The following is a 25334-nucleotide window of genomic DNA, read 5'->3' on the forward strand; positions in this document are numbered from 1 at the left end:
CGCCCTCCTGCAGGGCTCCGAATGCCTGCCTCTGAGAGCGTCTTTTACTTAAACCAAATTACTGTATTACACGCACGCTATTTTATCACCGAAGAGGCCCCTTATGAAGCATCATCTTTAACCTGTTGGCTACACTTAGGCTGAAGAATACCATATAAAATGTCTGGAACAGGGCTTTGTCTCCCACGGCAACTTAGCTTTGATTTTATTTTGTCCCAGAAAATATGACAACCTGGGGTGAGAGAACAGTTGCTGTTCTCCCTTTTCCCCATCTGCCTTGTCCTGTGACTTAGATCTTGCCTTTATTCAAGTGTCTGTCTCTGAAGAAATCTTACATGCATGTGATATGCCTTGGCGGTCACTGTCCCTGGCATGTTAGCGTGGACCTGTAAAGCTTACGGCATTACCGAACGTCTGGTCCTTGTCAGCGGTGCCACATCAAAATGACAAGGACAGGTTTAAGGATAAAGGAAAGAGGAAGTTTAATCCAGTGGTCCCTGAGGAAGGTACCAGACTGGAGTCTCCAAAGCTGCAGTCCTGGCCAGTGAGGGTGGCCAGAGCTTTTAAGGGATGCGAAAGGGAGGTTGAGGTGTGCTGGGGACATGACTAATGGCGTGTCAGTAGATAGGTGCCGAAACTGATAACGGCATTTTATCAATCTGAGATGTCAACAGAATTCACTGAGGAATTTGCTGGATGGTTTGACTTTATCATGGGAGAGCATAGCGGGAGGTTCTGCGTAACTAAGCAGCTACAAACATTCCTTGTCTGGAATCTGAAAGAGGTGGAGTCCTGCGGGAAGAGTCTCATTAACCAGAATGAGGCCCCGCGGCCTGGAGTCTGTGTTGTGCCCTTAGTCGTTCACACCCCTCTGCCTTCCCTTACAATAAATTCTGTCCTCTGGTCATGCTGACAGGGCAGGGCTAGCCTCCTTTGCAGCTTCAGCTGACTCCCAAGGCCAGTTTCTGGAATTCACAAGCAGACGTTATTTATCTGTTTGAACAGACACCTCACCTAGTCACAAGCCCAGTAGTTAGCTTCGTTTATCAGAGTGTAAGAGGAAGAGAACGATGTGTTTCATACGGCTACCGTGGCTGTGTGAGGCTGGACAGTGCCGCAGGCTCTCCCCAGCGCAGGAGGCCCTGGTGTGGGCTGCTTGGGTGGTGCAGGCTTCTCAGAGTGTGAGGCGCCAAGTAGCCAGCACTGAACCAGTGAAATGAGGGTTTGGCCTTGAGTTTGACAGGCATTGCAAGATCTTTACTCATTTCCTTTTTTTTAAAGATTTATTCTTAATTATTTGAAAGGCAGAGTTAGAGAGGGAGAGAGGGAGGGAGAGGGAGAGGGAGAGGGAGAGGGAGAGGGAGAGGGAGAGGGAGAGAGAGAGTATCTTCTATCTGCTGTTTCATTCCCCAAATGGCCACAATATCCAGGGCAGGGCCAGACTGAAGCCAGGAGCCAGGAACTTCCTCCAGGTCTCCCATGTGGGTGCAGGGGCCCAAGCACTTGGGCCATCTTCCGTGGCTTTCTCAGGCATATTAGCAAGGAGCTGGATCAGAAGTGGAGCAGCCGGGACTCCAACTGGCACACATATGGGATGCTGGCATTGCAGGCAGCAGCTTGACCCGCTATGCCACAGTGTGGGCCCCTCTTTTACCCATTTCTAAGCACAGGCAAGGTGTTCAGTTTGGGCTTTTTCCCTTACCTCCTCCTGTGCATCTGCTCTCCAGTCCCCGGTTTCTCAGCTCTCTCGTTGCTCTATGATGCCTGATTTCCTTTTGTTGACATTTCTGCGTGTGCTTTCTTAGGTCCTTAGTTCTGATATTCCATTTCTACTGCTGTTGGCTTACCCCAGTCAGAGGAACTTGTGTTTTCTCATGGTCTTTCCATTAGTGACAGAGTAGGTGTCCAGTTCACTTTGGCCAGCTTACTTACCTTTGACATCGCTTTGCGGGAATACCCCCTCTTTTTCTGTCACTGAGAGACCACTCTGGCCTTGAGCAGGAGGCCGAGATGAGCTGTTGCTGGTGTTATTCTCTGACCTCAGCAGGATTAGACCCCCTTTGTGGTACAGCCACGCTGGATTGTTGTGTTGTTCTGCATGGTGTGTGGTCATTAACAGAGCTTAATCTTAAATCTTTTCAGAACACATTGAAAATGGACACATCAAGCTCATTGTTATAAATGTTACAAATAACAGAGAACACCTACCTCTTGTTGGAAAAATTGGCCTTACTTGGAGAACTAATATATTTTATGGCTTTATAAAGGTGAGAAAAGTTATTTTCTTTCTTTCAAGTTTCTATATAACAAAAGAAGGCTGTGTGAGGGGTGTGTGTGTGTGTGTGTGTGTGTGTGTTTATATATATATATATATATATATATATATATATATATATATATATATATGGTGCCTCCTATAAAGTCTTGGATTTCTTATTCTGGTTTCTGAAGATTTGTGCACATTCAGCTGATTTATTCATCAGGTGCTTACCTTTTGTTTTTCACTGAGGGAGGTGAAATAGGAGGGGTGGGTGGTCTCTAAGGAAGTGTCTGGAATGTGTTCACTGCAGTCTGTGTTCCCTCAAAGCCCCCTCTGTTTTTGTGGACAGAGTGGAGCTGAATGATGGACTAGGCAAGTAACATTTCCTCAAAACATCCACTGTACACCACTTCTAACTGTATTAAGTTAGAAGTTCTGGTTTTGGGATGCAGCTATTTCCTTGAACAGTTAAGAGTTAGCCACGTGGATAGGAGAGCTGCAGTGGGCTAGGAATGGGCAGGACAGAAAGAGGAGGAGGAGAAGTGCTCTCTCCTCATTTGCTTTCTTCTAAGAGTCTTGTGCCCGGCTTACCCTGGCTGTCCTCACTCTCCATCTTTGTTCTGTAGGATGAGCAGGACGGTCAGGCACAGGAGCCAGGCGTTGATGCCCTGTGCCTCTGGAGGGCCTCCTGTACCATGGCTTCATTTTGCCCTGTGTGTGTGGGTCCCTTTAGTAGAACTGTTACTCCTGGTGACTGAGGTGGTGACCTTTGTTAGAACTCTTACTCATGGTGACTGAGACTGAGACCAGTATTTTCACAGAACATTATCTTTTGAACAGTGTGATATTTGATAAAATAAATATTGGCCAGTACCGATATTGTTATGTAAATGTTTAAACTTTGGTAAACATCAAGTTTATCACACACGAAAGAATATTGTTTCATGTCTTTAAGAATACAGATTTAACTTCTTTATTTCTGATATATTTAGAAACCTATAGTAAAAATAGATACAAAACATTAAAATAAAAGTTGACCTTGAGGTAGAGTACAAGCTTAAAAAGGGTCAACATAATTAAAAAATAATAATTTGTTGTGTTTCCTGATAGTTTAGAGCAAGATAAAAGCAGTCATTTAGTTCTCACTGGGGAAGAAAATGGAAGTAGAGTCATTTCACTGTGAGACAATGCTTCATCCCAGCTGATTATTAAATACAAAACAGAATTTTATTAAAATTTTATGGAAAAACAAAATGGAATTTTATGTAAGACCGACTAAGCTACTAAAGGGATAATCCTAGACCGTGTATGTTTTTTTAATATTTATTTATTTGAGAGGTAAAGTTACAGAGAGAGGTAAAGACAGACATAGAGGAAAGTCTTCCATCTGCCGGTTCACTCCCCAAATGGCTGCAACAGCTGGAGCTGGGCCATCTGAAGCCAGGAGCCAGGAGCTTCTTCTGGGTCTCCCACGCGGGTGCAGGAGCCCAAGCACTTGGGCCATCTTCCACTGCTTTCCCAGGCCATAGCAGAGAGCTGGCTCAGAAGAGCAGCTGGGACTTGAACCAGTGTCCGTTTGGGATGCTGGTGCTGCAGGTGGAGGCTTAGCACACTTGTGCCACAGCGCTGGCCCCTTACTCCATGTTTTAGCCGGAGGTGAGCTAACAGGTTTCCTAGAGCAGTTCTCACAGAAGCTGAGGGTATGGTTTTCAGACTGGGCCTTCACACACGTTCCACGCTGCGATTCTGGAGATTGCCAAGCCAGACGACTCAGATACACAGGCTTCTGGCAAACTAGCATACTGCAAGGACAAGGTTTTCTGTCCTTAGATTCGGGAGTAGCTTGTGTAGTCCTGGACAGTTTTGCATGTAAATTCCTTCCCTCAGCTTGGGGAGAAGACAGAGAGCTGATCCAAAGCCTCGCCCTCTCTCTGGGGCCTAGAGGGGTGAGTGGTCAGTTTGCATTTTCCCTTTACACTCTTGGTTCAGTGGGAAGACTGACCTGTCGTTACAGTTCCCAGGGACAGCAGTCAGGGAGTGAGGCCGTGTTCCCGCAGATCACAAACTTCCCTCCAGCCATCTGATCACTCCAACCACGGTGATGTGATAAAAGGGATTGTAAAAGGTTGTCTTAAAGGAGTGAACTTTTTTGAGGCAGGGGCAGATGGTAGGAAAAAGTTTCTCAAGTCCATGTATTTGTTTAAGCAAAATAAAATAAAAACCCTGCCTCTCCTAGGAACTGTGGAGAGAAGCCTGGTGAGGAGCATGCTGATGGCCTGTCTCAAAGTGCCCCTGCAGCGAGGGCTAGATGGAGCCACCAAGCCTGACCCTTCTGCTCACACGGACAGAGCTTGAAACAGTAATATTAGTGGTGGTGCCAGAGAATGCCGCCTTGTCACACTGCTTTGTTGGAAGCCACCTGTGGTCAGGATGGGGGTCTCTGATGTCCTTTGGACCTTAGTGCTCCCTTAACAACCTCTCCTCCCCCATACCTGGAAGGAAAAGTGACCCCCACACTGACTGGGATGCAGGCGGTTCCGGTGCAAGGTATCAGTAGCTCAGGTTCCTGGAGAAGGACCTCACCGGCTTCCGAGCTTGTGTGGCAGCTTATTCAGCCGTGATAGAAATAGTCACGTTCTAAGCACGTCGGCTTTTTCTTTATCTTTTTTAAGGTTTTGCCATTTACTGTGTTTTAAAGACACTTGCAGTGGCTGAACGCTGGTAAGGGAGCCACGCAGGACGGTCGCTCCACAGTGGTTGCCAGCCCCTGTTAAACTGCAGAGCCCATTGTCAATAGCCAGGCTCCCCGGGAAGGCAGCCCTGCAGCCGTCTTCAGTGTAATTCTAAATAAAATGCTCTCACGACCTGTCTTCTCCCAGTTCCTATCAGAATTTCTGATGATGGATTTTCTGTTGGTAAGGCTTTCCTTCTGTCTTCCTTTTACTTTATTCTTTCAGACCTCACCATTTGTGATGCTATTTTAATGTTATTTCTAAATCTCTGTACAGTTTGGCATCAGTTTTAATTTAGACTGGATGTTTTGGTAGAGCTCTGGGTGTGTTTTATGCAATATGAGTAGAGTTCAGTAGACTCTGCTGCGGGCGTATCATGAGATCAACGTATTGTGGGTGGCTGTGCCCCCAAGAAAGGTGCTGCAGCCACTCGGGAGGAGTGATTAAGGCCGACAGTTCCACAAACACAAATGTCTTGGAGAGAGTAGGACGTCCCCACGTATGCAGGTTCTCCTCTCTCCCTGGCGTTGCATCCTGTGCCTGGAGCAAGTCTTAATGAGCAGCCCTGACCTGAGCCTGCTTCGGCCTCCCTGGCCCTGGCTGGGTTGGGTACTGTGGACTGCAGGGCTCCTGGCATTGGCCACATGCTGTTCCCTTCCCTCCTCATGTCTTCATTAACTCTTGTTCATCCTTTACGATACGGCTTCACTTATCATTGTTTGCTTATTCATCAGCGCTGGACTGAGCTCTGGGACTGGAGCATGTGAGGTGCTTCCAGCCAAGTCACCACACGCGCAGGTGCATCACCCCTGGGATGTGTGGTGGGTTGAGATGGGAGCGCCAGGAAAACGCCCCTGAGGAGCTGCATGCCAGTGTAGACAGGAGAGGGTGGGCAGAGGAGAGCTCTTGGACACAGGGTATCTGGACAGCCCTTTGTCACGTGGCTGTGTGGTAAGTTCAGGGAGTTGGAGGAAGGCCCATGTGGCTGGAGCACTGCTGGCACCAGGAGCAGCATGAGTTGGAGTGGACAGGTGGGCAGGGCCTGGCCAAGCCTTAAAGGCAAGGAGGGAATTGGGTCCTTTTGTTGAAGCCCTCACTGGGTTTTCACCTGGGATGACTTGCATTTTGTCATGACTCATCTTTGGAATGTGGAGAATGAATGAGAATGAATGAGGGGAGACTTGGAGGCTGCTGTTGTGATTCCTTAAAGAAAAGAATGGTAACTTTGTGTCTTCGTATACAAATGCTGTAGGCTGGGCCACTCTTAGAAAACAGGTTTATTTCTCAGGGTTCTGCAGGCTGGGAAGTCCCGAAGCAAGGCACCAGCGGATGCAGGGTCTGGTGAGGGCCCTCTGCCTGCTTTGTAGGTGGCACTTCTTCTCACATGCAGAAGGGGCGAGGCAGCTCCCTGGGGCCTCTCTTGTAAGGGCAGTGATCCTGGTCCTGTGGGCCTGGTCTTCCCAACCTGATCTCCCAGAGCCCAGCCTCCTACTATATCACGCTGGGCATGAGGATAAACCCATGAACTTAGGCGTGGACAGACATTCGGACCGTGGAGCTGCGAGGGAGTGACTTGGAGGTGGGGAGGGTGAGACTATTTGAAGGCAGTTGGGAGGTTAGACGCCAGCAGGATTTGGTGACAGATTGGGTGTAGAGGGTCAGGTAGGCGATGTCTAGGGTGGTGTCCAGGCTTCAGGCTTGCCCAGCTGGCCTGTCAGTGATGGTTCCCTCCCTGAGATGAGCACTGGGAGAATTCTTGGATGATCACAGGTTTGCATACAGTTGTGCTGAATTTGAGAGATCTGGGGCTTAGAAAAAGGTTCTGCTTGGAGATGCGGAGATGTACTTTTGAAAATCACAGCCATGTTGGTTATTTATTTATTTTGAGATCTTCCATCTGCTGGTTCACTCCCCAAATGGCCGTAATGGCTGGAGCTGGGCCAATCTAAAACCAGGAACAAGGAGCCTCCTCTGGGTCCCCCATGTGGGTGCAGGGGTCCAAGCACTTGGGCCATCCTCCACTCCTGTTAATTCCCAGGTGCATTAACAGGTAGCTGGATCAGAAGTGGAGCAGCCGGGACTTGACGCGGTGCTGTGTAGGATGCTGGCACTGCAGGTGGTGGCTTAACCTGCTGTGCCACAGTGCTGGCCCTGTGTTGGTTATCTCTTTAACTGTGGTTGTAGATGAATTCCATTTTAGAGAGAGATTATGCATAGGGGAAATAGGGCTTGGGCCCGAGCTGTGAGAAGCCCTGCACTGGGGATTGGTGGGAAGCTGCGGAGAGGTGGATCTGGAGTCATGTGCAGAGAGAGCGTTCCAAGACCAGAATCGTACATAGTTCAGAATGCTGCTGGGGTGGAGACTCAGATGTCCCCTCGACATCGTGGCTCTGTGCTGAGATGGTGTGGGTGAATGAATGATAGATTGGAATGGACCGGGGAGTGAGTGGGAGTTCCGGAAGTGGACAGGTCAGGTGGAGGCAGCCGGCTGGAGAGCTCTGTGTGGGGAGGCGGGGGAGAGCAAAGCCGCCGCGGGGTCCGCGGAGGTTATTTCCCTCTGTCTCTACAGGATGCGAGTTCCTTGGACGTGTTTGTGGGTTACTAGCTGATGGGAGCGGGCGGTATCCACTTGAGGGAGAGAAAGAAGGGCACATCTAGATGAGCCACAGCGCAGGCTGCTGGGCTGGACCCGAGGACTGGTTAAAGTGGCTGAGAGCAGTGTACCCGTCCGAGTACCTGGAGCAGACTGCGTGGCATCTGGCACTGGGGAGATGAGGAAGTGCCTTTTCACCTTTCTCTGTGACAGGTGGCACCATTGCCCAGGGCAGCCCATGGGAAGGATGCAGAGGGTCAAGGGAGGGGTCAGGGTTTGGGAGACTGGTTCACTGGGGAGGAGGGTGGGCCCCCCCGGGTGGGCCCCCCACAAGTAAAACAGGACCAACAGGTGACACTGGGGATGACTGGGGACTCTCGGCAGAGCTGGCAGCTGTGTGGGATTCTCCAGCAGTGCACGAGAGCTCTGTGCAGGAGGAGGTGGGAAATGATGGCTGCGTCAGGGCTGGGGTTCTGAGGGAGGGGCCAGGGGGTCTGTGCCCTGGCGAGGGTATCAGTGCAGTGAAGGATGAGGGAGTCCAGAGCGGGTGGGAAGCGGCCTCAGCCAGGATGCTTGCAGGGCAGGCTGGTGGGCGTGGGTGCGTGGTCAGTGCTGGTCAGACCTGTCCATGCTTCCCACTGCAGATCCATGCGTGTGAACGGACAGACCCACGTGTAGTTCACACCAAAGTTCCCAGGACTCTGTTTATGCACACAGTGTGCGGTGCATGGGGATTGTGTTCTGTTTTGTCTGGTTCTGTCACATTTTGTTGTAAGGTTATGCCCCATGGAATTTAGGTCAGGATGCACTCAGAGGTTGTGGCTTTGCTCCGGCAGCACTGGGATTTGGTGGCAGTGCAGTTGCAGAGGGAGTAGAGAATGAAGCTGGAAGATGAGATGTGTTTAGAAAGCGATGCTTCTGGTGTTGATTTTGCAAGCAGAGCGTTGATGGGAGGTGACGTCTGGAGGACTAGCTGTGGGAGCGGGTGACTGAGCTGAAGCTGGAGAGGGGATCTCAGGGCTGCACAGCCTAGGATTGAGGATCCAAGGGCATTGATCGCTCCCCTGGGTACCCAAAGTATCTGCTCACTCACGATGACGGAGAGACATGGGAGTGAGGGAGCAAACGGGAGAGACAGAGAGAGACAGACAGTGGGCTTGGTTGATCTTGGAACGAGGGGGACTGAGCAAGCTGCTGGTGTGTGAGGAACCCGGGGAGGAGCAGGGGTGGGAGAGGTGGAAAGTCAGCGCCACAGAGGGTGGGAGGTGTCTGTGGCAGCAGCGCGGCTTTCCAGGGCAGTGTGACGTGTCCCGCTTGCAGGCAGCACGTGCTGTCCTTTGTGTGACAGACGTAGCGTCAGCTGCCTGTGGACTGAAATTTCCATTTCTCCGAGGCTCCAGCACCAAGTGCTGTGCCATGCTGAGCGTGCCACAGGCCTCACGTGTGTTCGAGTGTGACTGTTGACCACGGGACGGTAAATGCTGGTGTCGACCACACACGACCGTGACAGTGTTCCAGATTCGGTGACGCGCACAGCACGTGCAGCCAGTTTCTGTGGCGATCGGGTCTGTGCGGCATCGCGCTGACAAATCTTTGCTTGTCTCGCAGAGCTGCTCTATAATGGACGTGACTCTTCTAGACGAATACGGGAAGCCTTTCTGGTGCTTGAGTTCCCCCGTCTGCGTGCGATCTGCCGCCAGCCTCTCGGATGGCCCCAACTTCTTGGGCCAGACATTCTACGTGGACTACGCGGACGTGGAGGGAGCAGTGCACGCGGAGCTGGTGTGGATGCAGGAGACCGAGGAGTACTTCCTCGTCAGCCTGGTCCTTCAGCTCACCGTGGCGAAAGTGAACCACTGGTTTGGGACGAAGTACTGAACGTGAATAGTCGTTGGCAAAGAAGTGTTGCTAGTTAGCTGTTTCTTTTTGACTTACTCGCTTTGTTCTTGGGGTTGGAAGTTCAAATAAAGCCTTTCCGTAGTAGTCTTTTTGGTGCCTTCCTATTTCACATTAGAAATTATGATTTATGGGTCACTTTAAAATTAGTGTTTAGGGGATTAAGTTTAAAAAGAGGAAAACATGGCCGGCTCCACAGCTCACTAGGCTAATCCTCCGCCTTGCGGAGCCAGCACACCAGGTTCTAGTCCCGGTCGGGATGCCGGATTCTGTCCCGGTTGCCCCTCTTCCAGGCCAGCTCTCTGCTGTGGCCAGGGTTGCCCCTCTTCCAGGCCAGCTCTCTGCTGTGGCCAGGGAGTGCAGTGGAGGATGGCCCAAGTGCTTGGGCCCTGCACCCCATGGGAGACCAGGAGAAGCACCTGGCTCCTGCCATCGGATCAGCGCGATGCGCCGGCCGCAGCGCGCCAGCCACGCAGCCATTGGAGGGTGAACCAACGGCAAAAGGAAGACCTTTCTCTCTGTCTCTCTCTCTCTCACTGTCTACTCTGCCCATCAAAAAAACAAAAAAAAAAAAAAAAAGAAAAAAGAAAAAAAAAGAAAACAGCACATTCTAATAAAAATTTATATGAGACGAAAAGGAAAAAAATGATTTCTTTTCTGCCCTCAGTCAGTCTCCTGAGCACGCCGTCAGCGCGATCTCTGTGTGGTGCTGTGCAGGCCAGGCTCTCTCTTCCCTGATTGGTGAGGAGCCCAGAGAGAAGACATTCTTGCATATGAACTTCACATGTGAACTTGGGATTACACAGCGTGTGTTCTCAGCATTCAGCAGCTTCGTTACTGTCTAACGAAGCAGCGTGGAGTAGAGAAGTGGCCTGGCTCTCGAGGAAATCATCTGAAGAAATTATTGTAACTTAAAAGAGCGAGGCACAGCGCAATACAAGTAAGACCCCGCATACATTAGCAGGTGGGGGTAGACAGATTACTGAATACTGCCTCTGTGGAAATGTTTGTAAAAATTGGCACATGTCTGGCATTCATATCAGGATGGCATGTATCTAAACATATTGGTATGTTCACCTTAAGTATTTTTTCTTCCACTTAAAAAGTTATTCTCAGGAGACTGTCAGCGTCATTCCTGTGTCTCCTGCCCAGGCGCGTGTGAGCAGACCTCCCTCCTCTCTGGATCTTTCTCCTCCTGTGGAGCTGCCGGCCGGGTTTCTCTTTTGAGATGTGTGTACGACAGTGAGTGAGTGTGTGGGAGTGTAGGAGAAAGACCTTGAGGGCAGCAGTAGCAATCTGGATCCAGTACTAGCTTCTCGCCCTCAGAATTCGGCAAGTAAACAGAATTCTTGCTGCTGACATCGTCATGCAGCCCTCGCGACCTCTCCACCCTGGGCCAGAGCCCTTGGGAAGACAGACGTTTGAAATCCGGATGAGACACTGCAAGCACAGGGCCGTGTTGTTTCCCAGTATCTCCCGAGAGGGGATATCGCGTGCCCACCCTGCCCGTGCAGAGGCGGCGCTGGGTGAAGCCATGCACCTGTGAGAGGCAGAAGGCCCTGTGGAGCCGGGTGTTGCTTACAAGACAGTGTGTCGAGAGCTTCTGGGCTCTCCAGGTTACGTTGTCCAGGGACTCATATCCCGAGAACGCTGGAGGCAGACACTAGTCCTGATGGAATTGGGCAGAAGGCGCTTCCGCGATGGCAGTGCAGTGGGAAAGCTTTTGTGATGACACGTGTCAGTCCTGGAGTCCAGTCTGTGCCTCACAGCTGCCGCTCCTGGAGCCTGCTATTCGGAAGAGCAGGGACTGATTCTTGCTCGCTGCATACTCCCCAGCACCCAACAGGACGCCAGGCCCAGTATCAACACTCATCAGCCGCTTGTTGAACCGGTGGCAGCTGGTACAAGGACTATCCCTGCTGCTCTGGGAGAGCAGCAGAGGCAGGGGAGTGTGGGAGCCAGGCACATGGCACGTAGTGTCTGAGCTCACCTTTGGAGAGAACTTGTCCAGGTGGTAGAGGGAAACGGGTCATAGGGCCAGGGTGATTCTCAGCATCTCATCAATGCCAGTGTGCGCCTCACACAGCCGAGTGGCGCCGGCACACCCCTGCCTGCCCCCACGCACCCTTTTCTGTGTCTGGATAATAGCTTCCCAAAGTGGTTTTCTCATGTTTACCCCCATATTCCTGAAGATGTCGAAACACATCAATGGGTCTGTGAATTCTACCTTCTCCCCTTCCAGGATATTTGGTTCTTGAAACTCTCCCCCTGCTTTTAAACTCTGGCTCCCACCTCATCCCGGAGTGGCCCTGGTCCATCCTCTGTGCTTTTTTGTTTGTTTTTGGAATCCTGGCTTCTTTTTCCTTGATTGATATCCTTTTTTCATTGGTACACATTCTCCATGACTTTCTAAGGAAGGTGGCACAGGAAATGCATTTGAACCCACGAATTTCTGAAAATGTCTGATGATAGTTTAATTGGGGTGCCAAATGATAGGAAGAAAGGTATTTTCTCTTGGAACACGGAAGACTTTTTAGAAGTTAGCATCTGCTCTGCTAGCGTTGTTGTCAGTGCACATAATGCCAGTGTGCTCTTGCGGCTTCTGTGTCAGGGTGGGGAGCGTTCTGCCGTGGGCTGTTCAAGGCCCATGAAGCCATGTGGTCTGGCTCTGCCAAGGCAACCAGAGGCAGAGCTTGAAAATCAGAAAACCTATAGCAGGCTAATTTTTAAGCTGATAATTCTGTAAGCCCCACAAATGATGTTTTAAATCCAGATGGCCCTTAGCAGGAAAAAGTTTCCCCACCCAGGCTCCGTGTGGACTGCCTTGGAAGCTTTTAGAATTTTCAGGTATCTTGAAATTTAAAGACGATGTATCTTGAAGTTGGTCTTTGAACTCATTACTGGTCATTTTATTTTTTTTTTTAATTTATTTTAATGGTTTGAGAGGCAGGGAGAAAGAGCTCCCATTCATCAGCTCACTCCCCTTGATGCCTTCATCAGGTGCAGCCAGGCCAAAACTGGGAGCCGGGAACTCAATCCAGCCTCCTGTGTGGGTGGCAGGGACCCAACCACTTGAGCCATCACCTCCCATCCCACAGGATATGCATTAGCAGGGAGCTGGAATCGGAGGCAGCGCTGGCACTCAAATTCCCATATGAGACGTGAGTGTCCCAAGTGGAGTGTTTTTTTTTTTTTGACAGGCAGAGTGGACAGTGAGAGAGAGAGAGAGAAAGGTCTTCCTTTTGCCGTTGGTTCACCCTCCAATGGCTGCCGCGGCTGGCGCTCTGCAGCCGGCACACCGAGCTGATCTGAAGCCAGGAGCCAGGTAATTATCCTGGTCTCCCATGGGGTGCAGGGCCCAAGCACTTGGGCCATCCTTCACTGCACTCCCTGGCCACAGCAGAGAGCTGGCCTGGAAGAGGGGCAACCGGGACAGAATCTGGCACCCCGACCGGGACTAGAACCCGGTGTGCCGGCTCCACAAGGCGGAGGATTAGCCTAGTGAGCCGCGGCGCTGGCCCAAGTGGAGTCTTTTTTTTTTTTGTATTAATGTATTCTTCTTTTTTTTAACTTTTATTTAATGAATATAAATTTCCAAAGTACGACTTATGGATTACAATGGCTTCCCCCCCATACCGTCCCTCCCACCCGCAACCCTCCCCTTTCCCACTCCCTCTCCCCTTCCATTCACATCAAGATTCATTTTCGATTCTCTTAATATACAGAAGATCAGTTTAGCATACATTAAGGATTTCAACAGTTTGCTCCCACACAGAAACATAAAGTGAAAAATAATAGATGATTTTTTAAATGATGATGAAATCAGATCAGACCTATTGTCATGTTTAATCCCAGTGAGAGTCAAGTTGGGAATTGATAATTTCTTTTTTTTTTTTTTTAACAGAAGATCAGTTTAGTATACATTAAGTAAAGATTTCAACAGTTTGCACCCCCATAGAAACACAAAGTGAAATATACTGTTTGAGTACTCATTATAGCATTAAATCTCAATGTACAGCACATTAAGGACAGAGATCCTACATGAGGAGTAAGTGCACAGTGACTCCTGTTGTTGACTTTACCAATTGACACTCCTGTCTATGGCATCAGTAATCTCCCTATGCTCCAGTCATGAGTTTCCAAGGCTATGGAAGCCCTCTGAGTTCTCCGACTCTTATCTTGTTTAGACAAGGTCATAGTCAAAGTGACAAGTGGAGTCTTAACCATTGCTCCAAGTGCCCATCTCATTATGGGTCATTTTAGTCTAAAAATTGTGTGCCTCAATTCTGTTGTAGTCTAGAAGTACTTTTTCTGTTGTCGTTTTCTATCGTGTTTCTTAATGAGCTGTGATTCTTCCTGGATTGATCCTCTCAAGTCTCTTATTTTTCCGTCTCAGTTTTTCTATGCGTCATTTGTTCCTCCTTCTGGAACACTGCCTCAGCTTTGTCTTCCAGTCCTTCTGTTGAATGTGCTATTTTGATGAGCTGGTTTTACTTCATAAGAACTCTTTTTTTGTTTTCTAGTATTTGGTTTTCTAAAACATTTGTACCCATTTTATGAATGTACTATTTCCTCTGCAGCAGAGGTTGGAAAATTTCTATGAAGGTCCATATAATAGTTCAGGCTTTGTGAGCCATATTATGTGTGTTGGAACTATCCAGCCATGCCATTGTAATGTGAAATCAACTGTAGATGACACACAAATGAATAGGTGTGTTTCTGCTTACAAAAAAAAAAAAAAACTTACTTATTAAAAACAGGTTGAATTTGGCTTTCAGGTTGTAGCTTGCCAATTCCTGCATGAAGGTGTCTTAAGCCATTGATTTTACTTTTTGATTGTTTTCATCTTAGTGATCTGGAAGAACCAGAGTAATAATCATTTTGGGCAAGAATCATCAATGGATTCTGAAATTTGTGAGTGAAGGAATGATTAGCAATGAGATACTGATGGAGTCTGAAAGCTTCACGTCATGTGATGATACTTCATCACAAAGGGAATGAAGGAACTTAAAAAGGCAGCACCTTTAGCAACGATAAAGCTGAGGGCATCAGAAACGGGCCAGTGTACTGCCCCTGATGACCCCGTGAGAGAGGCACAACGTTGCTTTTGTGCATTTCACCAACGATGCATGACTTGGATTGCACAGGGAGACCCACACCTCTGCAGGCTGTCCTGCGCTTGTTTTCTCCATCCGCTGCAAGAGTGTGTAGAGGTGAAGGGTGGCTACTGGGCTGGAGGAGGCTAGGCAGTGGGACAGAACAGAGTCAGAGGTGTTGATCTCAGCTTGGACCCTTGGCCAGAAATTGTGCTAATGGGACCATCAGTGATGTTTGAAGAGGGCGATGGATTAGACAGCAATCTTGTATCAGTGCTGATTTCCTTATTTTGATATTGAAATGTGGCGTGTTAGCATTTAGGGACCCTGAATGAAGGGCATACGGGAAATCTTTGTCTCATTTTTGCAAGTCTTTTTGTAAATACTAAATTCTTTTTAAATGGGAAGTTAACTGTTTGCCTTGGTTGCTTGATTTCCTATTGAGCCTTTGCCAGCCCTCATAGTTAAGACTCAGGCCCCCATATGAGTTTGGAGGCTGAGTGTCCCAAAAGTCTTGAGTTAATGGTTCTAAGAGGGAGGCAGCATGATCAGATTGTGTGCTGTTCTGAAGGTGGGCCCTCAGGAAATGACTGGGTCAGGCTGGACCCTTTGGGTAGGGCTCCTGGTGCTAAAGCTCGGTGGCTTTTATGACAGACCCCATAGGCATAGGCAGGCACACACCTCCTCTTGCCACGGGACGCTGTGCTGCCTTGGGACCGGGCAGGAATGCTATTCTCAGGGGCCACACCAGTGAGGCTGCTGCAGCTAGGACTGCAAAACTCCAGACCCACGAACCAGCAGCATCCTGTGTTCCCCTCACAAATGGCTTGTCCCAAGCATTTCTCTGCAGTGACGGAAGCTGACCAGTGCAGCCCTGAGAAGGCCTGGGACTTGCCTGTGGACCGACAGGCTAGGCTCAGCGTGCAGCCTTCGGTGTCAGGAGTTCATGCGAGCGTCGGGAAGGCTCTTCTCTGGACCTGCCGCTTTCTCCACAGGAGAATTCTCCAGGACTGTGCAAGAGCGTGTGGTGGGAAAGGAGTGGAGAGGGCTTTGTCCTGTGGTTACAGCCCCAGGGCGGGTGAGCCTAAGCCAGGCCAGCCTTTGTTTCCATTTCTGAAGGTAACTCAGCAGCAGTCTGCCCGGCACTCTTTAAACCTCCCCTCCCCTGGTTTCGCCAGAGCGCCTGTGAGCAGATGGCTGGCAATGTGTCCCCAGGGGCTGGTGGCCATGTCCAGGGTGGAGTGCTCCAATAGAGCACCTTCTTACCTCCTGGGAGAAGATACTCCAGGATCCTCTTGACTTCCCTGCCCCAGCCATTTCTTCCAGAAGCCCTCGTTCCCACTGGTGAATAGTTAGGAACAAAGACCGGGAGCTGGGCATGCTTGTTCCTGTGGGGCGTCACACTCCCAGGTCCTCCTGAGTGCAGTGTTTTCTATCTGTTTATGTATTGAAAAGCCTGCCTTCACTCAGTAACTTCGAAGACAGCGTGGCGATGTCATTCTTCTTTGCTCCTTTTGCTTCTTGGTGGCTCCATGCCCACGCAGCTGGGTCATTTCCCGGTGTGATGGATCCCTGTGGGCATTTCCAGTCTCTCATGCCACCTCGCTCCACCTGGGTGCTGCCTTGCTCTTTCCCACTTCATGGATTTAGTGGCAAGAAGGGATATTTTTCCCCCTCAAGGACAATAAATGCTAGCATGGTATTAGTTCAGTGTGTCATCAGTGTTTACAGGTTATGCCCAATATGATAATAAGTCTGGCCATCCTAATTATGTATTGAAATTAAGTCATCAGACACATGGGATGAAAGCATTTACTAATCATTCTCCTTTGTCAGGGAAAAAGCAAGAGGAGTGATTACGCTGGAGCATCTTAAGTCCAAAGAGAATTATGAAGCATAGCTCATTGAGTTGAATCAACTTGGGAAGAGTAACAGGTGCAAACTCTTAATTATGCAGTTGGCAGAGCAAACAAGTTTGAGCTACACACATAAAAAACATATCTGCCACTAGGGTGGAATAGAGGGGCATATTTTCATTGCAAGTATACTTCAGATGGAGCATTGTGTCTGATTTAAAATCAAGTCAAAGATTGAAGCAGCTTCTGTTTGCAAAGATGATCTTTATATGTAACTTCATAGCAGTCTCTTTTTTTTCCATTAACATAAGTCTCATGATTATAGCTGCTTCAGAAAGATAATAGTCGTATAGAAAAGTCTCTGTAAAATGTCTTCCCAATTATAAGTTGTACATTTAACAAAAATTGTGCCTCTAACAAAATGTTGGTCTTAAGGCATGGGGGCACATTTTATATATGGAATAATACAGAATTCACCGTCAGCCTGGGAGAGTAGTTTGTGGTCTCCTGTGGCTTCAAGATGTAGCTCCTAGACTTCCTGTGAGCCACCGTCAGCGTGGACCAGGTCACTGTAGGGCAAGTCGCAAGCTGCAGAATCTCTGGGCTTCAGAGGCTCGCTCGGTGCCACAGCTCTGAAGGATTAAACACAGACAACAGGAAGGAGCTGCTGGGGGAGTCCGAGAGGCTGCATGGGCACTGCTGACGTCCACCCGGCTGCAGGGGGCGCTCTGAGGAGAAAAGGCTGCTGGGGGGCGGGGGCAAACTGGGTTAGAAGCAGGGCCATAAACAGCACCGCCCTGCCGTCGGCCCCATGGAAGAGCCACAGAGTACTCCAGCAGGAACCCAGCACGTCAGCTGCACACAGCAGTGTGGCCACTGGAAGGAGGTACAGAGACGGGCAGACGCTCGCAGAAATGTGTAGAAGGTGGGGATTTGCCTGCGTATGGTGAGATTTTAGAGCCTTACTAAGCGGCGGGCGACAGGCCCTCAGCTCTCTCCACTGACTCCGCTGGACAGCTGGCCTTTGCCAACCCCCTCATGTCACCTTCTGGCTTCCTGCTAATTATGAAAATGAACTCTGCGAATGGCCTCAAGGCAAATGTGTGTTTACTGGCTGGTACGGAGCCAAGTGCTTGGGTCGGGGTGAGGTGCTTGTGAAATACTCACTGGTCTTTGTCTTTCTAGTTTATAAAGGTGCCCATGGTCTGAAGGAGAAGCAAGTGTGGTTTATCAGTGGCGCAGTTTTGGTTAGGGAAAACAAACGCTCACCATGAAATGATAACAGTAGCACTGATTTTTAAACATGGGGGCTGTGTGTCAGGCACTATGCAAAAAAGCTCTCCCTACATCTTATAAGACCCTTTGAAAACTCTGTGGGTAGATGGCATGATAATGACATTCTGCAATGAGGAGCTGAGCTCAGAGAAGTGAAATAACCCGGGGCGGGGGGCACATCTGGTAAAAGGCAACGCTGGGAGGGGCCTGATTCCAAAGCTGTGCTGAGCTGTGGGCTCCTTGCCTCCATGTCTGCTGTGGTGCTGGGAGGCAGAGGACACATCGCAGACATGCAACGCCCAAGAAAACGTGATCATGCAGGTGTTTGGAAGAGCATGAACAGACACATGCAATGAGGCAAGTTCTGCCCAACAGAGGTAAAACCGTTTCAAAGAATTGTGTCTGAAAGCAGGGACACAGGCACCTACTCACCCGGACGGAGAATCGCCAAGTCATTTTGAAGAAGCGCAGGTGCCATGCTTTGCCCTCCTACAGGGCCACAGGAATGAAACAGCGCCCTTTGGTGCAGGACAAGAGCCAGTAGAAAATGGAGCAGAATACAGAACAGAGCTCAGAGTCAGGCATGGGTAGATAATCGTGTTGTCACAGGATGGCCTTGCAGAGCAGGGGGTAGGGGATGGGCTTGCATGCTGGGAGCACAGCCACTTGTGGGCACTTGTGGGCACTCTATGCCCAGAAACGCATTCCAGGCAGGTTACAGGGCTCCATGTGAAAAGCAAAGTCTGGAAGCATCTGGAAAACAACAGGGCTTCCCCCAAGTCAGTAACAAAGAGACAAACAACCTGATTACAAAAGGGACAGAGGACTTGAATAGAGAGGTTCCCAGAGAGACATAAGTATGGCCAACAGGGCTATGGAAAGATGTTCAATGTTACTGATCATCGGGGAAATGCAAATCAAAACCTCAGTGGGATGTCACCCCACACCTGTTAGGATGAGAGTTATCCAAAGAACCAGACAGCCATGTGGAGCAGGTGCAACTGTAGCACACTGTTGGTGGGAATGTAAAGTGGTAGAGCTTCTATGGAGGCTCCTAAAATCTTAAAAATAGAATTAGCATATAACCCAGCAATCCCACGACTGGGTCTGCATCCAAAGAATTAAAATCAGGATCTTGAAGGGATAACCTGTCCTGCCATGTTCACTGCAGCCACGCTGGAGAACCAGCCCAAGTGTCCACCGGTGGACAAAGAAAATGTGGTATAAATACACAAATAGTGTTGGGCCTGGGGAAAAAGGGCATCTTGTGGTTTTCGGCAGCATGAATGAACCTGAACAACATCGTGCTGAGTGACATAGCCAGACACAAAAAGGCAAATGCCACATGGTCATAGACTTGGAATATAAAATAGTTAAAGGCATGGAAACAGCGTGGTGGGGTGGAGGGGTTCACAAAGTTGCTCCTGAGAAGGTGTGAAGTTTTAGTCACACCACACGGGTGAATTCCAGAGCTCAGGTGTACAGCATTGGACTGTAGTTAGCAATACTGGGTGTGCAGTGACAAGATGGGGCTGGCGCTGTGGCACAGTGGGTAAAGCTGCTGCCTAGGGCTCCGGCGTCCCATGTGGGTTTTTACGAATGGGACCTGCAGCTGTCTCAGGAAATGCGTTCTCTCTTGATCATGTTTGCTGGAATATTATTCTCAATGTCATACCAACAGACGCAACACCTGCCAGCCTCTAAGTAGCTGTCAAAAAAACATGACTCTTCCGTCTCACCGGAGACGGGAACAGTTGAGTCGAATCCCATCTGGCTCCCCAAGCTGATTTAAAAGGGGAAGTGGAGGCAGGTCTCAAGGCACGGACTGAAGAAGCTGGGTTTTGGTGAACGCTGATCATCTGCGACTAGTCCCGTGGAAATGAAGTCTTACTATGTGACGTATCTATAGCCAAAGCAGGATGTTTTGACTGCACGATTTCAGCCACCACGTTTGTGGTTCACATCAGTGGTAAAATGCAGATTTGCTGGAAACAAGAAACCTGAAACAGAACTGATAATAGCAGAAACTTCACAAGGAGTATAGAAAATAAGGGTCCCTTAAAGGAGCAGACAAAACGTTAATTGGTGAGATTTGAAAGTTCAGTGAATCAAATTTGTGTTGTGAGATTTACATGGGCAAGAATCGGTCCCAGGGAGAATGAAAGTGTGCGAGAGGCTACTCGTGCAAGGCGTGTGGTCAAGGAGCGTGTTGTTTAATGGCACTGAACGCGACTGTAATCCCGAGGACCATGTTTTTATTGATAAATAGGATGTGAGCATCCTCAGGGTCAAAGTGGCGGGGCTAAAACATTCTGAACGTTCTGCACCCATTTAAATGTCGAGTGCTTCATGACCGCAGTGTGCTTTAACTTAAGGAAAACTTAGATGCTTTTATAACAGAGATCGGAGGGATTAATGACCAAATAAATGCAATCTGATTGGCTGACGTCATGGGATTATGAGTACATTTTGTTGGTAATCCTGTTAATGCTGCCATAATGTAATAACATATTTAAACATCAGCAATGTAGTTCACGGTTACATTAACTCTGCTGTCAAATTTGGATGTAACTGGAGCCTGCACAGCAGTTATCTGGCCTCTTGTTTACACGCAACCTACACCCCAGTCCTTGGTTGCCCCCCGGTCTGCTGCTTTTCCAGTGCACACTGATTTTGGCTGAAGTGAGAACTGCCAAGTGGTGTCGGCCTGGCTGCAGGTGTATACACCCCGTCCACCCACCCTCCCAGAGCACGACACCCTCCGTGTGAGAAGATTCCGGTGGTCGCTGTTCTGGAGTAAAGTGCGAGTCTGCCCCATGACCGGTTCTGGTTCTGCTTCTGCAGGTGAGTGGTCAGGTGGGAGAAATGTGCTGCAGCTGAGGCTGAGGGCGGCTCTGCCTGGGCGCCTTCACAACCGTTCCAAAGACAGCGCAGAGTCCTGGCCCACGGGGCTTGCTGCGTGAAGGCGGCATCTTGTCTGTGACTGCCATTGTCCCTTGTGTGCTGATGGGATGGACAAGTGATGGCACTGACTCGGCAGGTGGGGCGTGGATGGAGCAAGCAGGATGTGGCTGTGCTTTTGACGTGGGCCGGACACAGTGAGGTGAGCACTTGTTGAGGGGCCTGAGGCCACTGCCAGCTGCCCAGGAACTTCTGGGACCACTTGCCTGGGGCGGGGCCCAGTGGACTGGAGACTGGTGGCCAGGGGCTGCCCCATTTCTTACCTGCTGCCTCTCTCTCTTCTGTCTCTGCATTTTTTTTCTCTCTCTCTCTTTTCTTTGTCTCAGCTGGCACTGTGATCTGGGAACAGCAGCCCCAGACCTGTGAGACCTGTGAAAGGTGCGCATGTGTGGGTTAAGCCCCAAGTCTGTGGCACTGTGGGTCAGCAGCCCAAGCTGACAGAGCCCAGGTGGAACACTGGGCTTACCTGGTGCTGACTTCTAGCCCTGTGTTCTCCATGGTGAGATGCTCCATTTCCGTGAGGGCCTTTGCCAGACTCCTGTGGCCAATAGCTAAGGACTTGGGTCTCCTGGAAACTGCAGCCCCCGGCACAGTGCTTCACGTGGACGTCTGTGTGCTTGGCCAGACCCTGAGGGGTGGGATCAGACACTACCCTGGGTGCAGGAGCTCACACCTGCAGGCAGGTGGCACCAAGCACAGGCGCGGCCTTGCATCACTTGAGGGACTTAGGAACAAAGACGGAGGCTTCCAGGAGGACCCATCCTACCCCAGAGGGCAGTGTCAGCCGCACCCCTGCAGGCTGAAGACACGCCAGCCCAGTGCCGGCACTGTCCCCTTCCATCTGCTTCCCTGGGACACCGCGGGTCCCATGCCCTCCACCTGCACGGCCCCACACCCACCCTTTCTTACTCCCTGTGCTGCTCGGTGCTTACCCACTGTCCCGGTGGCTCTGGCGCCCTCCCCTCAGTGGCCTGCCCCACCCCGAGTGGCCCTTTGTAGCCAGCATTGCACCCCCTGCCCAGGGCCTTGGGAGTTACCGGGACAGAAGCAGTGGTCAGTTAGGGCAGAGGCCCCAGATGTCCCGCTCACGCCACGTGGGAGTTTACCAGCACAGGTGCCCGGCCCTGCCTCCAGGCCTCCGAGTCACAACTTCTGGGGCCTGAGGGGGCCAGGCTGCCGCTCCTGGGGCCCCCGCTCTGAGGACCCCTGGATAGACTGCAGTCAGCTACTGCCAGCTCCTCCTGCTTCTCAGAAGTGACCAGAGCTTCGGGGATGAAAGCAGAGGGGAGGTAGGGACAGGCACAGGTGTCGGGTGCTAGGGCAAGTGGGTCACGGCCAGATCGGGGGTGAGGGGCGCAGTGGGGAGCCCAGCATGACCCTGTCCTCAGGGGCTGGGGGGACGGGGGCAGCTGCTGTGCAGGGCAGGGGTCTCAGCTCCCTGGCGTCCTCACTCTTGGCCCCCTTCTCAGAGGCCTGACAGAGAAAGATCTGGAATAAACTCATACCTGTGTCCCTTTCGAAAGTCAGGACTTGAGGCCAGACTCCAGGGTTGTGACGGATGCTCAGTGGGGCAGGGAGAGTGTGCCTTCTGGTATCTGCCCACGTCTCCCGCACAGAGGGAGCTGCAGAGCAGAACCGTCCTGGAGGTCTGCGTGCATTCATTCATTCACCCACTCTCGAGAAGCATCTATGACATAGGAGGCATTGCTTATATACCTGGGGGTGTCCTAAGACCACTCCTGCCCCTTGCCTTCAAGACATGCACAGCCTGGCCCGGTGCCTCCGAGAGCTGTGATCTCAGCGTGTGGAGGGGAGCACCGCTCAGCCCAGGAGTCCATGACCCCATAGCTGTTGTGTGCAGCAGCCTGTGCCGCCAGTCGGGGCCCAGCCTGCCCTGGACCTGGGCCATGCTGCTCACTTGTGGGGACGGGGCTGGACACGGACACCCTGAGTGCTCATGCCAAGAGCTGGGTGTGGTACATCCTGTCCTTCCGTGCTAACAACGGGCACTGCTGTGTGGGCAGGCCAGCGCTGTGAGAATCCTCACGCCGTGTGTAACCCTGAATGGGGCTCCCTGAAGAATCAGTGAGTGATGGAGGTGAAGGAGCCTGCCCAGGGCTGTGCGGCTGCACCACAGTAGAGGTCATCCCTGTACACGCTTTGCAGGCAGAGAGGCAGTCGGCAGTGGATTTAGTAGCTTGCGATGACAAACGCATAATCACACTCGTCATGCTCAGAGATCGATGGCGCCTGCACCCTCCCTCTCGCCTCTCATTCCTCCGGCAACATTGGCAGGGTTAATTTTCTGGGAAAGTATTCCCTAAGACTTCCAAATCATGAATCAAGGCAGCAGGAATTCACCCTGAGGTAGACGCGTGAACAAAACCACGTGGCAGTGAGAGCAGAAATCTGCTGGGTAGCTCAGGTGTGTGCCTAGGACATCTGGCTGGGGACAGAGACACAGAAAATATGGAAGAAGCCACAGCTATGGGCGAGTGGGAAGAGCCGCTTTCATTCAGTTATTAAATCCAGTTCGGCAAATATTTGCCGAGTACAGAGCGGGTATAAATCATGACCTGCCTCTTTACATCTATGCCATCACACTCTGCAGTAAAATTGGTCTGTGACTCAGCAGTAATTTTCCTTGTCATCAACCATCAACGTCTATTTAACTTGAAGTTGTGCCTAAATGTCCAGAGCCACCATTCAAGTTCCTGGGCAGCCTTGGGTGAGGAAATTGTCCCTCTCCACGCCTTAGAAACGGGTTCCTACCTCCGTCTTTCACTCGCTGTGCTCGAGTCTTAGGGAAGATGCCCCCTAGGAGAGGAAGTCGGTTATGCCCATCCTGGGATCCGAAATCTGATTTATCTATAACCAGCAGCTGCAGACGGCACTGAACGCTGCAGGGTAAGTCTCTCCCTCCTCCGTGGCAGCTACGCCGGAGCGTGGCTGGAGGATGTTGGACGTGTGATGAGGAGGGCAGGCAGCTGAAAACGCTCCGTTTGGGCAAGTTGAGAGCGTTGTGACGGCAGAGAGGTTGCTGTGTCCCTTGAGAGGCAGCAGAGAACCTCATGTCCTGGTTCTGACGTTGCGGGCGGCTTTCACCGTGACCTTCACGCAGTCATTTAGAAGACAACCCTGCTGACCAAGTCAGCCTTCTCTACAAAGCCCTCTACAAGGTCGTGTTGAATGGACGCAGCTCCATCCCTCATTAAAGCTTGCCCTCGGAGAGGGATTGCACTAATGAGCTGACATCCCTCTTCCCAAGGTGGACCATCAGGAAGTGCTGAATCTGAGCGAACTTGCTCAAGTGAATGCAATTACAACTCCTTCCCTTACTCGACCCAAATAATTAAGCAACTAATATCTATTAGAAAAGCAGTTCTTTGTTTTTTGGCTGGGCAAGTTGTTTTCAAAGGCAAACAAACACCAGAAATTGTGCCTCAGGCTCTGCCCACAAAACATTGTATGGCTCTGTGTGTCCAGGGAAGTTAACAGCTTAGTTCTGGGTACGTAGCCACAACCAGCCCTGAAAGATCTATAGAACCAGGATAAGAGGCACCTGAGACACATTGGTATGAATCCTCCTTCACCAACCTGCGAGCCCTACAAACAATAAGCCACCACACCTGTCATCTGCAGAATTACCTTCCATTCTAACAGCTCTAGGGACAGTGTAGAATACGGAAGAAGATCTTGGTTGGAGAGCTTCTCCATACTGGGAAAAGTAAAAGGAAACTGCTGGCTGTCTAGTGGCCTGTGAGGATGACTTTTTCACTTGTGTTTGCTGTGTGGTTTAAAATACGAGACAAAGAAGGGCTGAGATCATCGGGTATCACCACTTACAAACATGCAACTAAGAAGTGCAGCAGACATAAAGTCAAACATTGAGAAACGACACCTGCTCAAAAAACTGATGAAATCATTTTGCTGATACATTGCAGTCTTACAGTCTCTCATGAAATATTAGGGTTTGGTGAAAATGGCTTAACCTACTTTCTTTCCATTGGGGGGAGTGACTTTGTAGAATGTTACCCTGAGTTCCATTCCAATACTGAAGTGATCCCTGTAGCAGTAGTGGAATTGGTGTGGCGCTTTGCACTCAGGAGAGCAGAGAGCAGGTGCAGGCAGCTCAGAGCTTCTGTAGGGAGAGGTGCATCGCTGAAAGTGAAGCTGCTTCCTCTATGTGCATTGCTCTTTAACTGTATTTTCACGTACACCAGTAGTTGCCAAACTTGACCTGGGAAATGTTAGGCTAATCAATAAATACATTAGGGGACTTTATTTATTTATTTTTTTCCCAATCAGGTTCTTCTTCATATTATTGAAAGAATTCTCTGGGGCCATTTTCTCCAACCTCCAAAACTTGAGGTAGATCTCTTAGCATTTTATCAACTATAAAAGCAATACAGGTTCTTTGCATGAAGTTCAAAAATTTCAAAACAAAGTACAAAGAGAAAACCACCTTGCAGTGAGGGGTACACCAGCATCAGTCATGGAACAATGGACACAAGTACTGACATGGAGACTTGAAATCCTACAATACTATGAACAGATCTGTTCCAAAGGGAAGCATAAAGAAAACATTATTTATTCAGAAAAATATAACTTAGCAAAACTCATTCAGTATGAAATGGAATCAGTGAATGAAATATAGCCACTAAG

General features: G+C 50.1%; 1 protein-coding gene and 1 long non-coding RNA gene across 6 annotated transcripts in view; one reads left to right on the top strand and one right to left on the bottom strand.

Annotated features, from left to right (window-relative positions):
* The window catches only part of FBXO15 (F-box protein 15), a 58827-nt gene extending 49259 nt beyond the window's left edge, over window positions 1–9568 (top strand). The window contains exons 9-10 of the mRNA XM_051851101.3: window positions 2143–2267; window positions 9194–9568. Of these exons, the coding sequence (XP_051707061.3) occupies window positions 2143–2267; window positions 9194–9463 (395 nt within the window). The 3' untranslated portion in view covers window positions 9464–9568. The remainder of the gene's footprint in view (window positions 1–2142; window positions 2268–9193) is intronic.
* Window positions 9569–18415: 8847 nt separating this feature from the next.
* Window positions 18416–23983, bottom strand: LOC149123673 (uncharacterized). Of its 5 annotated transcripts, none has more exons than XR_016213861.1 (4): window positions 22175–23983; window positions 21136–21297; window positions 20933–21038; window positions 18416–20663 (listed from the first exon to the last, which is right to left on the bottom strand). It is a non-coding gene; the product is annotated as an uncharacterized LOC149123673 (long non-coding RNA). The 5 variants fall into 5 exon arrangements; XR_016213860.1 differs by having other exon boundaries at window positions 18421–21038; window positions 22175–22356; window positions 23442–23980; XR_016213862.1 differs by lacking the exon at window positions 22175–23983 and adding an exon at window positions 21707–21985 and having other exon boundaries at window positions 18418–21038.
* Between the last annotated feature and the right edge of the window lie 1351 nt (window positions 23984–25334).

Source organism: Oryctolagus cuniculus, chromosome 10 (assembly GCF_051225735.1).
Source record: "Oryctolagus cuniculus isolate XC-2025 breed Fujian yellow rabbit chromosome 10, ASM5122573v1, whole genome shotgun sequence".
In the NCBI taxonomy this organism is placed as follows: Eukaryota; Metazoa; Chordata; class Mammalia; order Lagomorpha; family Leporidae; genus Oryctolagus; species Oryctolagus cuniculus.